This window comes from Mixophyes fleayi, chromosome 2 (assembly GCF_038048845.1).
Source record: "Mixophyes fleayi isolate aMixFle1 chromosome 2, aMixFle1.hap1, whole genome shotgun sequence".
NCBI lineage: Eukaryota > Metazoa > Chordata > Amphibia > Anura > Limnodynastidae > Mixophyes > Mixophyes fleayi.
In genome coordinates, this window is record NC_134403.1 from 234595566 (window position 1) to 234610766 (window position 15201).

At 40.8% G+C, this 15201-nt stretch overlaps 1 protein-coding gene across 1 annotated transcript in view; it reads left to right on the forward strand.

The window, feature by feature from the left end:
• The window catches only part of CACNA1S (calcium voltage-gated channel subunit alpha1 S), a 451977-nt gene that overhangs the window by 244683 nt on the left and 192093 nt on the right, over positions 1 to 15201 (forward strand). Inside the window, exons 16-17 of the mRNA XM_075195636.1 lie at positions 6051 to 6144; positions 10739 to 10808. Coding sequence (XP_075051737.1) covers positions 6051 to 6144; positions 10739 to 10808 — 164 coding nt within the window. The remainder of the gene's footprint in view (positions 1 to 6050; positions 6145 to 10738; positions 10809 to 15201) is intronic.

Below are 15201 nucleotides of genomic sequence, written 5' to 3' on the forward strand. Positions count from 1 at the left end.
AACCCTGGGTTTCAATTTAAATATTTAGGGTCAGGCAGTACCCTCCAGACTAAGCTGTCAGGTAGTCCAATATTAACCTATTGTCTTGTATAAATGTAATAATGTGTTGGGCCACAATACTCACAAATACATTTCTGTATTGGGTATAAAGCCCTACAGTCATGGGTTGCTCATTCTTATTTGGTTCGGTTAAACTTTCATATTGGTATTTTTCTCATTATGTATAATGATCTCTACATTACTATTGGCATGAGTCTGGTTCTTCCAGACCTAGCTTTCCTTTCTAGACTAGTACACATCTACAGCCTACAGCAAAGGAACATAATGTGCAATCAATATTCATTCTGCTAATATCAATGAACACCTCTCTCTGGTCTCCCTTGGACCTTTAAAAAACTTGTAAAATACATTTTACTCAGACTCCTTGCCTGAAGATCTTGCAGTGGGATGCGTGTATCCAGGTGTCATTTCCCAGTACTTCCACTACCATGGGAATTGTCAATAAGAACCTGGAAAGGACTCTCATATCTGGGTTCAAGACTCTTCCTGAAATGCTTTTTTCACAACCACCCAGTCCCCTGGTTGCAGTTCATGGGTACTTGCATCAAAATTAGGGCCTCGAATTGAAGAGAACACTTGACCATGTATTTCAGTTAGTTGTTTTTATAATAAAGCAACATAGTTCAACAAATCACCATATACAGGCCGGGGGCAGAAGGGCCGCTCAGTCTGACCGCTATTTGGGCTGGCCCCGTGGATCAATGACGCGGCCGTATCGCGTGTCATGTGATGCGTCCGTCTGTTGCCCCCCCGGGCTGAAATTTGCCAGCCTGCGCCTGCATGCTGTAGTTGCTTTGGAAAATAACAGCCTGTTCTGTGTGCTGTGCCAAATAGTATCACATTTGGTGCTAAACCTGTGTCTTTCCTAGGAGTGTTTCTTACTGAGTGTAGGGCAATAGGTGAACATGAGATCCATGGCAGACCTGTTTCAGCCATTATTTTCTGCATTTTCAATTTCAGAGTACCATTAAGTCTCTTCACACATCCCGAACTTTGGGTCTGTGAGGGGTGTGAAGGGCCGATATGATTTCCATGTCTTTTAACAGTTCCTGGAATCCTTGCCCCGTAAAGTGTGTCCCTCTGTCACTTTCAATGACCTCTGGTACCCCATATCAGCAGATTACCTCACTCGTAATTTTCTTGGCTACTGCTCCCACCAGTAACTAAAGAAGTCGACACAGACTAGCACATTCTCAAAGCCCGAGCATTTGGGAAGTTGTATAAAGTCTATCTGTATCCTCTTATAGGGACAGACTTACCCGGGTTATTCTATACACAGATTAGGCATCCTGCCACTTACGCCTGTGTTGCTTGAACAAACCCTGGTGCTTTCCACAACCTGTTAGTGAGTGCAACCATAGCATCTTTCCCCAGATGCACTTTCCCATGTACTATATTGGCCATAATGGGATGAAGTGCTTTTGGCAGACACAGACCTTTACACCACTCTCCTTGCACTTCTAGTGCTCCATGTTTTGCCCAAGTCTTTTCCTCATTCTCTGTTTCTTGTCTCTGCATAAGTTGGAGTGTGGTATGGTCAAACTTGGGGTCAGGGGGTCACCATGTAAATAGACTCACCTTGGGGTACTGGGGCTATGGCGGCTTCTCGTGCGGCCTGGTCTACCAGTCTATTTCCCTTAGCTTCGGAGTTAGTGTCTCTCTGTGTGCCTTCACCTTTATCACTGAGTTTGGAGGAGAGCTGGAATGCGGTGAACAGTGCCGTGATATGTTCAGCATGTTGACTGGTTTGCTTGCTGAATCCATAAAGTCCCTACTTTTCTATATAGGGCCATAATCATGCGCAATTACGAACGCATAACTTGAATCAATGTAAATGTTTACTCTTTGTCCTTTTGCATATATGCATGCAAGTGTCAGGGCCTTTAATTCAGCTTCTTGTGCTGACCTGTGACTCGGTACAGTCTGTTGAATCACTATTTCTGTGTGTGTGGTTACAGCACACCCAGTATAAGAAACACCATCTATGTGGTAGCGTAAGATGTCTGCTTTTGATAGCTGTGCATCTTTAATGTCAGATAAAACCAAAGAACCTTGTTCTACACAATCATATTCAGAAAAAATTTGTGTTTGCATTTTTTTCTTCCTGTTCAAGCTGGGAAGGGATTCCCCCAAATCCCTAGGGGAAAGCCGATATATACAGGTACTTCTCCCATCTTTTGAAACTTGCTGCAATAAGGCAGCAGGATTCAACATTGTGCACGGCTTAAGTGTAATGTTACAGGGAGTTAGCAGTGCTACTTCATATTTGGTAAATCTGGCTGCTGAGAAGTGCTTTGTTTGTGCTTGATTTAAAATTTCTGTTACTGCATGTGGCACCATTAGTGTTACTGGGTACCCTAGCACAATATATGTACTTTTTCCAAACACTATGGCCGCTGCAGCCACTGCTCGTATGACTGGGTCTAATTGTGCAGAGTAGTATGCAAGTGACCTTAGCTTGCGACCATGTATCTGTGTCAGTACTCCTTGTGCATGTGCACTTACTTTATAACAAAATAATGTGAAAGGCTTGTCATAATCTAGCAAGTCAGTGCTGGCGCTGAAGTTAATTTAGATTAAAATTGGTTAACCATTTGGTTCTGCTCAGAGGAGAGTATAAATGGCTTGCTATCATCCAGAAGTGCTATTGCAGGAGCACAGATAATAGCTCTTAAAGTTTTAAGGCTTTTTTCATTTATGTACAAACATTGAATTCCCATCAATGCATTACCATACCCATGATATGAAGAGGTATTTACAGTATAAGACGATTATAGCACAGTAAATAAGGGCAGGGAATGTCTTTTCAACACTGATTGACTCAAAACTATTATGAGGATAAAAAATAAAAAACCTTTTGTTATCTACCATAATTTGACATTACATTGCATTACTTTCTTTCAAACCATCGGATATAAAATTTGGTTAAAAAAACAGAAGCAAACCCAAACACTATTTCATGTTCAACTATGTTAGTCCATTTCTCCTTTTCTCTTTAAAAGCACAGTAGTCATTGCTCAGCAGAGTCTACGTTATTTAAATCCTTCATTAGTTTATACTTGTGTTTTTTGTGGATGTAGACCAAAACATATTACAAACTTCTATTCATTGGAAGTTGGATCAATGCAATCTGGATTGCCTAAAGGGTCTTTGTAGCTGGAGACCTTCTGTGAAGAAAAACTATTTTGCATAGAGATTAACATTTATTCACTAGGAATTACAGTAACTATCATGCTTGTCAGTATCAGTACACCTTTATCAGGTAACCAGTAAACATTTTTGTGCAGTGAACAGCTGCTAAAAGCTTAACTGTGACGCTATGCGTTCCATGCCATGTTTTCCTCAAAGGGGCAGTCCCTAATCTCACAAACAAGGAATGTCAAAGTGACGAGACCTGGGCGAGTGTGCAAAGCCACTCCTTTCTCATCATCACCTAGTACAGCCCCCTTGAATGACACTAATATGTTTTCCGGGTTTACAAACATTTAATCTGTAATCTTGGTTCTCTCATAAATCATAGTACTCTCGTTAGACACCTCACATTGTGTCTGTAAATCACTCAACATTTTCTCAACAAAATCTCCTGTCACCAAATATTCACACATATTTACAGATTCTGTGATTTCCATGTTGAAAGTACAAATATATTCACAATTCTCGCTCACAGATGACATTTTATTCAGAAACAAAACTATTTTGTTCAAATACAGAAATGGCTTGTTGGACCCTAGCCAGCTTTCTTCTAACACTAGTAATAATAGTAATAATGTACATTATTTACAGTCTTGTCCATCCACTGATTCGTGCAGTGACGGACCAAACATTTCAACACTTGTTTTGCACCTCTTCAAAAGCTTACAATTAAGCAATTTACAAATGTACAACTGTTTCAACCTTGAAACATGTCTCTTGTAAAACGGTCAAGACAGACAAACACGGATCTCCCTCACACGCAGTAAAACGGAGATAAAACTCACATACAGAGAAAGAAAAATTAACTGTTATCTTCCAGTCTACTGCTGTGGAACTATAAGTCCCAGCATTAGACTAAATACAAATTAGCTTCAACATTATTATCACTTAGCACTCCGGACATATTTTTTACTCTTGAAATATTGAAGCATACTTAAAGAACCTTTTTATCAATGTTACATACATTGCCAGATAACAAAATACAGTCCTTCTTATATCAACATACTGAAACCTTTTACACAGAATAAGGGAGGGGCACATTTCACTCTTCAGCTGCGCAGCATCAAACATACATTTTTAGTACACAACCTGATTCATTATTTTAGTCATTATATTATTTAGCTTGTGATACATTTAGCCTATCCACATATATTGCGACTTTCCAGATCTCTTAACTTCCCTGTGCCACCTCAAACAATATCTTGGGGTTTGGTCTCAACACCCCTTTCTTCTTGTCACATTACCACTTGCAACACCCTTGTTTCTCCATTAACACATATCAATTCCTTTTTTTGCTATCCCCGATTTCTTGCCAAATTACTTGCAGACCTTCTACTCCCCACATATCCTAGAAATCAGCGCATCATTTCTATGGGGGGGGGGGGTTGCTGTCATCTATCTGCTTACTGTCTATATTCCCCTACATTGACAGTACTTTTGAGTCCCAATAGAGACTCTGGTCTAGTTTCTGTGGGTTGTCCCAAGAGTGGACATCCCGTTCTGTGGACTCCTAACAATGAATGTCCGGTTCTGTGGGCTCCGTACACTAGATGCCCCTTTTGGGCTCCATACACTTGATGCCCCTTTTGGACTTCTTATACTGGATGTCCGATTCTGTGGGCTCTGTGCACTGGATGCCCCTTTTGGACTCCTTACACTGGATGTCCCTTTTGGACTCTTCACACTGGGTGTCCGTTCAGAATAGCCTGACGGCATCTGGGACGAAGGTCTGAAAACTCTTTCTAAACTTCTTGACAAAGTTCTGGGGATGGTGTTGGTGTATCACACATGAACTCAAAATTCACTCATCTTTCAGAAATCTAATTACCAATACAATTACAGTAAACAAATTGAGTTAGTAATTACTGTATAATTCTGAGACTTACAGATCTGCATGCCTGATACCTTAGACGGACACGAGGAAGCTCTAAACAGAGGAGCCTGAAGAGTAGAAAACTCTACTCATCCGGGTCATAGTCAGAGTCCTGTGTTCAGGGCGACTTCCAGTTTTTTCTGTCCTTGACTCAGGTCAGCAGTCTCGGTGTCGACCTCCAATGCTGTTGAATCTAATTCAGAAGCAGTTCTAGGAGTTGATATCTGGGGCATGAGCTGTAACAGCTGATGAGCTCATAACTGATAAACTGACACTTACAGGTGAGCAATCTGAATTAGATTCGACAGCATTGGAGGTCGACACCGAGACTGCTGACCTGAGTCAAGGACAGAAAAAACTGGAGGTCGCCCTGAACACAGTGACGTCCTGGTGGTCATGATGACGGCAGGGACGCTGAGCCATGGAGGAGAGCGAGTTGCGGTGGTGCCCGGAGCCTCCGCAGCTCGTTACATCAGCTGGAGAGAATTAAATACACTGCATGGTTTGCATGTACAGTAAGCTCTGCTTTATTAGTTACAAGTCCATATCTATATAGCAAAAATCATGTATTATAGAAAACTACGCCCCAAAAGGTTTTAACCACTCATGCTCCCTTTACACAGATGTTGCTATATTCTCTCATTTTCATACAGGAATACTCCCCAAGGGGGGGTTGGCTTATCTCCTGTGCTGCCACAGGTTTTATTTATTAAGTACATATAAATCTATTTTCTGGAGTGAGCCTGCTAAACTTATTCATGGCCAAAATAGGACAAATTAAAATGTTTTGGGTCACCTGGGTATATGTAGCAAAATGTGCAATATGATCACACGAATTTATGAGCAGCATTGCTGATTTTGATGCTTGTATATATGTCTGCATATAAGATTAATTGAAGTAGGCATTGCTGTAATGTATTTTTAGAGTGAACCCAGACAAATCAGAGGAAGAAAAGCTGTTATTGGCAAAGAAACTAGAACAGAAGGCCAAGGGGGAAGGAATACCAACTACAGCTAAGGTAAGGAAATATTTAAACCAACATTTCATATTGAAATTTTGCAATATATACTTTGCTACCTGTCTGACCTGTCATCAAAGCTGTTGTGCCAAGGCTCTCTCTTCACTTAAATCAATCACAATGCTAGAGTGAAATTGCAGCCAAATTTTGTGGGAAATTACTTTCAAGGTAGGTCACTACAGAGGTGTCAAGTTTTGGAACACAATCTTCTATTTATATTTTTGCTTTGTAATTCCACAGGATGCTACTCCGCCCTGTATTTGTAAATTTGCGTTATGCAGTAATTTATATTCTATGAATAGACCTGGGACTACAACTATCAAGTCATTCTGTTGTGTGCTGTATATGGGATAGGAACCCTTAATGCCAAATTCTGCAGGCAAAAAGGCAAAATTTTGTGGCCAAATGTAGAATGAGGCAAATATATCATAGGACAGTTTTGAAAATTTCTGATGCATTTTCTTACTTCATAATATAACCTAATAAATCTAAATCTGTTTCTTAAGTACAAATAAAGAATAAATTTAATTGATTATCTAGGTATCCATATGCCCACCCCACCTTGTTTTAATACTTGATAGAAGCATATTTAGCTGCAGATACAGCTGTAAGTCTTTTGGATTTCTACCAACTTAGCACATTTGGACTCTGCTAATTTCACCTATTCTTCTTTGAAATACTGCTCAAACTCCATCTGGTTTAATAAGGACTTTTGGTGAACAGCAATTTTAAAATGGTATTGAAGTCTGAGCTTCTCCAGGTCATTGATCAATAGTCCTGCTTGAATATAAATATTCTCTCAAGTCATAAGTCTTTTGTAAAATGCAGCAGTTTTTATTTTCTAGATTTGTGTAAATCATTCTATATTGCCATCTATCTTCAAAAAGTTTTCAGTCCTTGTAGCAGAGAAGCATTCCTGTAGCGTTATGTTTCTGTCACCATACTTCACTATGGGGGTAGTGTTCTTCGAATGATGCATCGTGCAACGTGTCAAAAAGTTCAGTCTTAGGGGTTTATTTACTAAGCAACAATAACACAAAAATCTGGAAAAAACAGCTGTTTTCTCCAGAGAATGGCCATTGCAGCTCTTCTTTTAATTTATATCGGCAAGATTTCCACTGCCTTAATCTATAACAGTGATTACTGCAGTCCACATAGGCTTCTATGGAGACTGCGATGTGACCTAATTTAACAAGCCAGCCTTTAAATACTGATGCCATCTCAAGATGGCGTTAGCTTAACTTTTCACCATAGTAATGATGTTGGTGCCAGTGACATTTAAATATAATAAACACCTAAACCAGCAGTGAAACAGTTTCTACAGAATCATAAATAAGAGAATTAAAGACAGCATACTATTTAAATCTCTTAAATTCGTTAAATCAGATAGACAATGGGCCTGAATTATCAAGGCACTTATCTGCTGATTTTGTGCTTATCATATGCAAAATCACTCTGTGCATACCCAGAACCAGACTATTTAAACACAGAAATGTTCAATTCACCTTTGTACGCAAAGGACACTTATTATAGCCTATGATTTCTGGGAGGGAATGGGACGAGGAAGGAGTGTTCGCCTGTAGTCAATGTACAGTAAGGGCATGCCAAACTCGAGTGCACACCGATCCAAGCTTTTGGGCATCTCAAAGTTACTTGTATTTGTCCCGTATCTCTTGCTCCAGCTACAGGACTAGTCTAAGTCCTGATTACTAGTTATGACAGTCTTGTATGCGTGCTATAACATGTGTTTACAGTCAGTAATAACTACAAAAATGTATTTTATGTTCGGCAGACATTAAGATCATACTAATAAATGTATGTAATGAAAAAAAAATATTAAAAATCCTTTTTTTATATAACTGTTTTGTCATTAATGCTTATATTATTAACAGGTGACATTAATTCAATAATTTTTTTTCTGTGCGTTCTTTTTCGACTGTATATTCCACATAGGCATTGGACGTATCCTGCAATGTTTTGTGTAGAGCAGACCTACACACGTATTCATCACTATATGAATCTTCAGATCCATTATGTGTTGAATTTGGGAGTACGCAAAGCCGATTTACATGTGTTTTAAAGCAAACGCAGGTTGCGCTCAGTATGTGTGTCTTGATGAATCAGGCCCAATGTGTGTATCACTCCATTCTCAAAATTTCCACAGTCTGATATTTAAAGTTTAAAACCAATTCTATAGCTCAATGTCTTGTTTCCCTTTTGTTGTTGCACTTGCTGGAAAACTGTTTTCAATGAGCTTGTAGTTACATTTATTTTATTGTAGAATTCACAATCCGATGTATTCAACCTTCTCTGCCTCTCTCTGTTTATTCAGACACTAGGTACCAGTTTCATGTGACAACAGGAGAATATATAGTGCAATATGTAGCAATTAGTGTGAACACCTTTATTACAGCATGTTATAGCACCCAAATGTAAGAATCAAGCCACCAGTATGAAAAAACTGATAGTGTGTTTCAAACTAAATACAAATTACCACACTGTGCCATGCTGCTGCCCCCCTCTTCATCACCACACTGTGCCTCGCTCTCTCTCACCCCTCTTCCTCATCACCAAACTGTGCCTTTCTCTCCCCCCTCTTCTTCATCCCCAAACTATGCCTTTTTCTCTCTTCCCCTCTCTTCTTCAACACCAAACTGTGCCTTTCTCTCTCTCCCCCATCTTCCTCATCACCAAACTGTGCCTTTCTCTCCCCCCTCTTCTTCATCACCAAACTATGCCTTTTTCTCTCTCCCCCTCTCTTCTTCATCACCAAACTGTGCCTTTCTCTCCCCCTCTCTTCTTCATCGCCAAACTGTGTCTTTGTCTCTCTCCCCCCCTTCTTCATCACCAGATTGTGCCTTTCTTTCCCCCCTCTTCTTCATCACCAAACTGTACCTTTTTCTTGCCCCCTTCTTCATCAGCAAACTGTGTGCCTTTATCTCCACCCCCCCTCTTCTTCATCCCCAAACTATGCCTTTTTCTCTCTCCCCCTCTCTTCTTCATCACCAAACTGTGCCTTTCTCTCTCTCCCCCCTCTTCTTCATTACCAAACTGTGCCTTTCTCACCCCCTCCCTTCTTCATCACCAAATTGTGCCTTTCTCTCCCCCTCTCTTCTTCATCACCAAACTGTACCTTTTTCTCCCCCCCCCTTCTTCATCAGCAAACTGTGCCTTTATCTCCACCCCCACCCCCTCTTCTTCACCAGCAAACTGTATCTTTTTCTCTCCCCCCCTCTTCTTCACCAAACTGTGCCTTTCTTTCTCTTTCTCCCCCCCTCCCCTCACCTCTCCTCCCCTCTCCTCCTCTCTCCTCTCCTCTCCTCTATTTCATCTTTCTTGTCTCCTCTTCTGTCTTCTGTTCTCTTCTCTCTTCTGTCTTCATTCTTCTGTGCGGCGCTCCTCACTGAGTGAGTCAGCGCAAATGGAGGAGGAGGGAAGATGCCGGCGACGCTGTCATATGGGTATTTGTATACTCACATGATCGCGGCGCTGGCGTTTATCCCCCCATGGGGGGGTAAAATAAAAAGATGAGCAGATTAAGAAAATAGGGTTCAAACAAGAAAAAAAAAGCCCTGTTGGCAGTGAGGGCCCGGGATGGGCCCCCTGTCCTGCCCTTGTAAATATTACCCGCGCCCCTTCCTCTTGGTGGCCCTGAGTTTGATCTCCCATCTCCATCATGGAAGACTGCAACTCTGTCAGCAGGGGCTGGCTGGCAAATTTTACGGGGGGGCGAGTCTCGGCTCAACAGCCTATTAGGAACATTTTAAAGGAAACAAACGCAAGTAGCCCAGTCACCCTACCCAAGGTAGCCTTTTATTGGACTGGCCTGGGACACAGATGCTCACTGGCCTCCCAGCTCAGCCAGTCTCTGTCTGTCAGAGTTGTCATAGGTCTTTTTGGTGGGTATAGATCAAAATTAGTTATTCTGAGAAACAACTAATTTGTAATTGGTGAAAATGCTCTCATTTCTATATACAAAAGAAAAACTTAATTCTGTAGAAAATATGATAAAGGCCCTGTATCTTCAATATCATTCAAGTATAGACTGGAAGCACATAGGGTTGGAAAGGTAAAGAGAGATCTTGATTTCCAGAAAGGGCAGTTTCTGGGAAATGGTAATGAAGCATTTAAAATATGTAGAAAAGTATGAAATAGTTCTAGGATCCAAGAAAAGATTTAGAAAATCTAATCTAAAGCGTATATGGATAAATAAAGATCCTATACATTCTGAAGGGGAGAAAAACTATAGAAAGTTAAGCTGCTAAAGACTGCAGTGTGCATACCAAAGCAACCTGGAGTGTGAAACTGAAGGAATTGCAAAGCAAAGTGAATCATGCTTATATTTCTACTAAGTGTTCAACAATAAACATGGGCAATATTAGAAATAAATCATGTTACTTAGACCTATGCTATATGTTGTATGGATGTTATACAATCAGGGAATTTTAGAACAAGGTGCATTACAGAGGCCTTTATGTATGATTATATAAAGAAATGAATGTTATTGCCTGGATATGCTCCTCAAATATTATAAGTAGAGTAGTAACCCTCTATTACAGTTTTGTTATTCTCTCCCCTTTCCATCTGCCTGCAGCTAAAGATAGATGAATTTGAGTCTAATGTAAATGAAATCAAGGATCCTTATCCATCTGCAGACTTTCCAGGTAAGAGAGTTAACATTTTCTTTATTCTTCAAATATTCATAAACAAGTTCCATTGCACAAGTAACACATGTCAGTTGAACATCAGAATATAAATTGCATACCCAGGATGCTTTCGTCCTTTAAACCATAACCTTCAATATCTTAACCACTTAACTTAACATAACTATAGTAAAGACACAGAGACTTATTTGAGTGGCTAAAGAAAGTCACAGTTTTTTTATGTGGCGGTGAAAGTGAACTGTGAGGCAGCGACATTGACTGATATTGAGAATCAAGCATGGATAAATAACGGCCTAATCCACTTAAACGGAAACATTTCCTCAACTTGCCTGGCCAGCACTAAATCTGAAGTCATAGTGACCACGCCCCCTTTTTGACTACCCAATAGCATGCCCTCAGAAGCAGGCCAAGGGATCCTTCCCATAAATGACAATGAGTCCGTTACTCAAAGGGGGGCTCACTTACCATCAATCAGCGATAGGGCTGTAACTATAAGTTGCTGCTCACAGACACTTCCTACCTACTGTGCCTGTTCTGTGACCTGGGAAGAAAACCTGTTAAAACTTGAACGGCACAGGAACAGGGTGGTCCTCGAAGGGCAAGGGTAGGTGGGATCACGAACTGTGAAAAGGCAGAGCATGTGACCTGCCGGGGATTATAAAGACTGCTCACCAGGACCTCCCACTTGCTGCTCATTTAATCGGTCTGCTACTTGCTGTTAACTCTTTCAAGTAAGGTTTCAATACTCCATAACACTGGAATGCATTTAAGTGTTTTCGTCCCTATGGGGACTCTCTTGTCAAACTCCCCATCCCCAAGAAAAAAATGTAGAAAATGTTTTTGATACCATAAATTGTATACTCGTAGTTCACAGTTGCAAGGCCTAATTTGGAAATTAAGGATCTCTAGAGTATCAACATGTGCCCCACAACTCCACTGACCCAGTATAATGGAAATGTGATCCCCAAAAACCCTTACTATTATACAAATATAGTATTTAAAAACACATATTGTAAAAACAAATTTTAATTATGTTTAAATAAATGAAACACTTTACAATACCCTTGTTCATCATTTTATTACACCGCCATAATCCAATGGGAAATCTTGCAATTCTTAATCCAAAGGGAAATGTCCTTAGTTTGCAAGACAAAAGGGAAAGCCAAACCAGATCTTCTTTTACTCCAAGCGGGTAATCCAAAGGATTGTTTTTACAAAGCCTGTAACAGACAACATAAAATGGCCTTGGAGCTCCGTCGCAGAATGAGAACAAATTTAATTGACCGGCAAGGCCAAATGAAGGTTTGTGGGGGCCCCAGGGAAACTATCTTGTGTGGACCCTACTAATAAAATTGCCTGCAGTCAGATCACTCATCGGACCTGCTGGAGGGTTATTGATAATCTGACTGCAGCACCACTGAAGCGCTCAGTCAACTACCCGCTTTCCTCTCCATACTTGTAAATTTTCCACACCTGTAATCTGGCCCTGTTGATTCAGACTTCACTTAGCCACAGCCAATCACAACCGGTTTCCCACACTTTTGGCTGGCAGTGGGGGGGAATCTCAAGGACTTCCTGCTTTGTTCACATTAATAGAGATACATTGCATATCCTTTGATTTGGGAAAAGAAAAATTGCCAGTACTGACTTTGTATTCCCATTGATATATATGTTCCATTAAATTTAATTTATATAGCTCATTCATTTCAATGTATAGGGGTAGTCTCATGACAGTGTGGTGTCTGCTTGTCTTTTACCTTCAGAAAAAGAGTGTCGCTAACCCTGATTCAGAGTGGCAAGCCCCTTAACTAAAACAAGAACACAAGAAATAGTACATGGAACTATGGGTGATATTTGTTGGGTGAAGTAAGATTGTCAAGTGCCCGACCCAGAGTCTGGTGCTCACTTACTGAGTCCAGAGTTTAACACACTTACTCTTTGGTATGTTCCAGTTCCCTTGCTTATGGGCGGCCTCTTCTTCACCGTGGTCCACTCTCCTATAGCCGTGGGCACAAGGCAACACCAGTCCAATAAAACTGTGATCATATGACTGCTGACATCATGCTAGCATCACTAGGTCCGACTTAGTCAAACATACCTTACTATATAAAGCTAACTCTGAGCACACAATGGTGCTAGAGTAATAGGTCTCATTTGCTCCAGCACTCCTAGTTATTGTTTTCTTTGTATATTCTCTTCTGTACCAGTTATCCAATTAAGCCTACCATCTTGAACCTTTGCTAGTGACCCTGACCTTGTATTGTTCTGACCTTTCTCCTTGCTGGTCGATTTTGTATTTTGATTGCCTCTTGCCCATTACCAACCTGGTTTATCCTGATGTTCCTTTTTTTCTACTGTGCCATTTCAGACACTCATCCTCCTTACTGCTGTACTACCAGTCTGTCATGCCTGGATCCAGGGCAGAGGGCTACGATCTGCATGTCACCTTGCAGGAGACTTCAAACTTCCTTGCAGGAGGTCCATAGTGAAGCCTCTGTTCCAGACATTGCTAATCCTGGTGGACAGTTTAGGACTCACACTTTTCAAGAGTGAGTCTTACAGTATAGACAGGGCTTCATTTTCATCATCATCATAATTTATTTATATAGTGTCACTAATTCCGCAGCTCTGTACAGAGAACTCGCTCACATCAGTCCCTGCCCCATTGGAGCTTACAGTCTAAATTCCCTAACATACATATACACACAGACACAGAGAGAGACTAGGGTCAATTTGATAGCAGCCAATTCACCTACTAGTATGTTTTTGGATTGTGGGAACCCGGAGCACCCGGAGGAAACCCAGGCAAACACAGGAAGAACATACAAACTCCACAAACTTCTACAACATCTCATAAAAAGGATCAAGAAACAGAAGGCGAGTCAGAGTCAACTTATACAGTATCTGTAAGGTCTTTCCAGTCGCTTTGAAGCCCTCCTTTGGTACCACCAAAAGAGGGTTCCAAAGCGACTGGAAAGACCTTACAGACAAAACCTTCTTTGGTATCACCAAAGGAGGGTTTCAAAGGATAGACCTTGCAGACACTGTTTAAGTTCACGCTGACTCACCTTCTGTTTCTTGATCCTTCTTGCGAGATTTTGTAGAAATTCTCAGGGACAAAGTTCACCATCGGAATCCATTAAAATGAAGCCCTGTATATACTGTATTGCTGTATTGAAAAGTGTGGATCCTACCAGGATTAGCAATGTCTGGAACAGAGGCGCAGAGTCTAACCTGCCAACAATCTTCACTAGGGACCTCCTGCAAGGGAGTTTGAACGCTACTGCAAGGTGATCCCCATCCCTACAGTAACGAACCCAAAGCCTGTAGAGGCTTTTTGAATTAATGCTCTATCCAGTTTGAGCTTCTCCCGAGAAACTTCCATTAAAAAAAAGACAAATTGACTTTTCCCTCGTCACTGGAAAAGCGCTTGCTTGGACTTCTGAGAACATGATGATCCCCTTTTGTACAATAGCACCTCTTTTCTTGGATAATTTTCAAGGAACCCGGGAGTGTGTATTCTGCTGTTTTGGTTCTGCTTCCCCTTTGCCTTCATTAAGGCTCCCATAATGTCATACTGTGGACAAATATGTAATGCAGTTTAGAAACCTTGTGTCCAAGTTATAAAGGAATGCCGAAACTCTGGTAGCAATTGTTAGGAAAGGATTGTTGGACCGCATCCAACACAAACCAGCCTGTCAGTCTAGAGAATGCACAAAGTGGAATGAGCAGTCTCGCTGATCCAGTATTAAACTGGCATTTCACTTTCAAGCTCCTGAGGTCCCTCAGGAAGTGCTCATGTAGGGAACTCATACCTGTGCTCAGAAAAACAGAGAAAGAAGATTTAAAAATGACCTATGTTTATATTGTGCTGAGTCTGGCCATCTGCAGATCTCCTGCCCCAAATGCCTGTGAAACTGCAAAACCTAACTGATCCTAGCACATTCTCCCCCTTTGATTCTAACACATACTTTACTACTATGGTTACCTTACAACATCCCAAAAGTTTAGTTTTGTTACCTGCCTTTTTGAATTCTGGCACTATCGAGAATTTAATTTCCTAATCCTTTACCTCTAAGATGGCCCTGCCCATGTAGCCTCTGAACATCCCTGGTTTGTTATTATGATCAACTGCGGCAGATTAACTAATGCCACTCTTGTTTTCAGACTGTTCCACTGAATTTACAAGTGGAAGTTTTAAATAAAGAGCTCATTTCTTTTTATATTGTTGCTCAAGCTTTTAACCTCATTTTCCTGTGTCTTCCCTGGCTTCGGTTACACATGCAATGTGCACCATTGGTGCGGGGCTCCTGCACTCAAAAAAAACAAGTTTACCAGAATTTGAAGAAATTGAATTCTTGAATAAATAATCTGCATAAATATCTTCATTAAG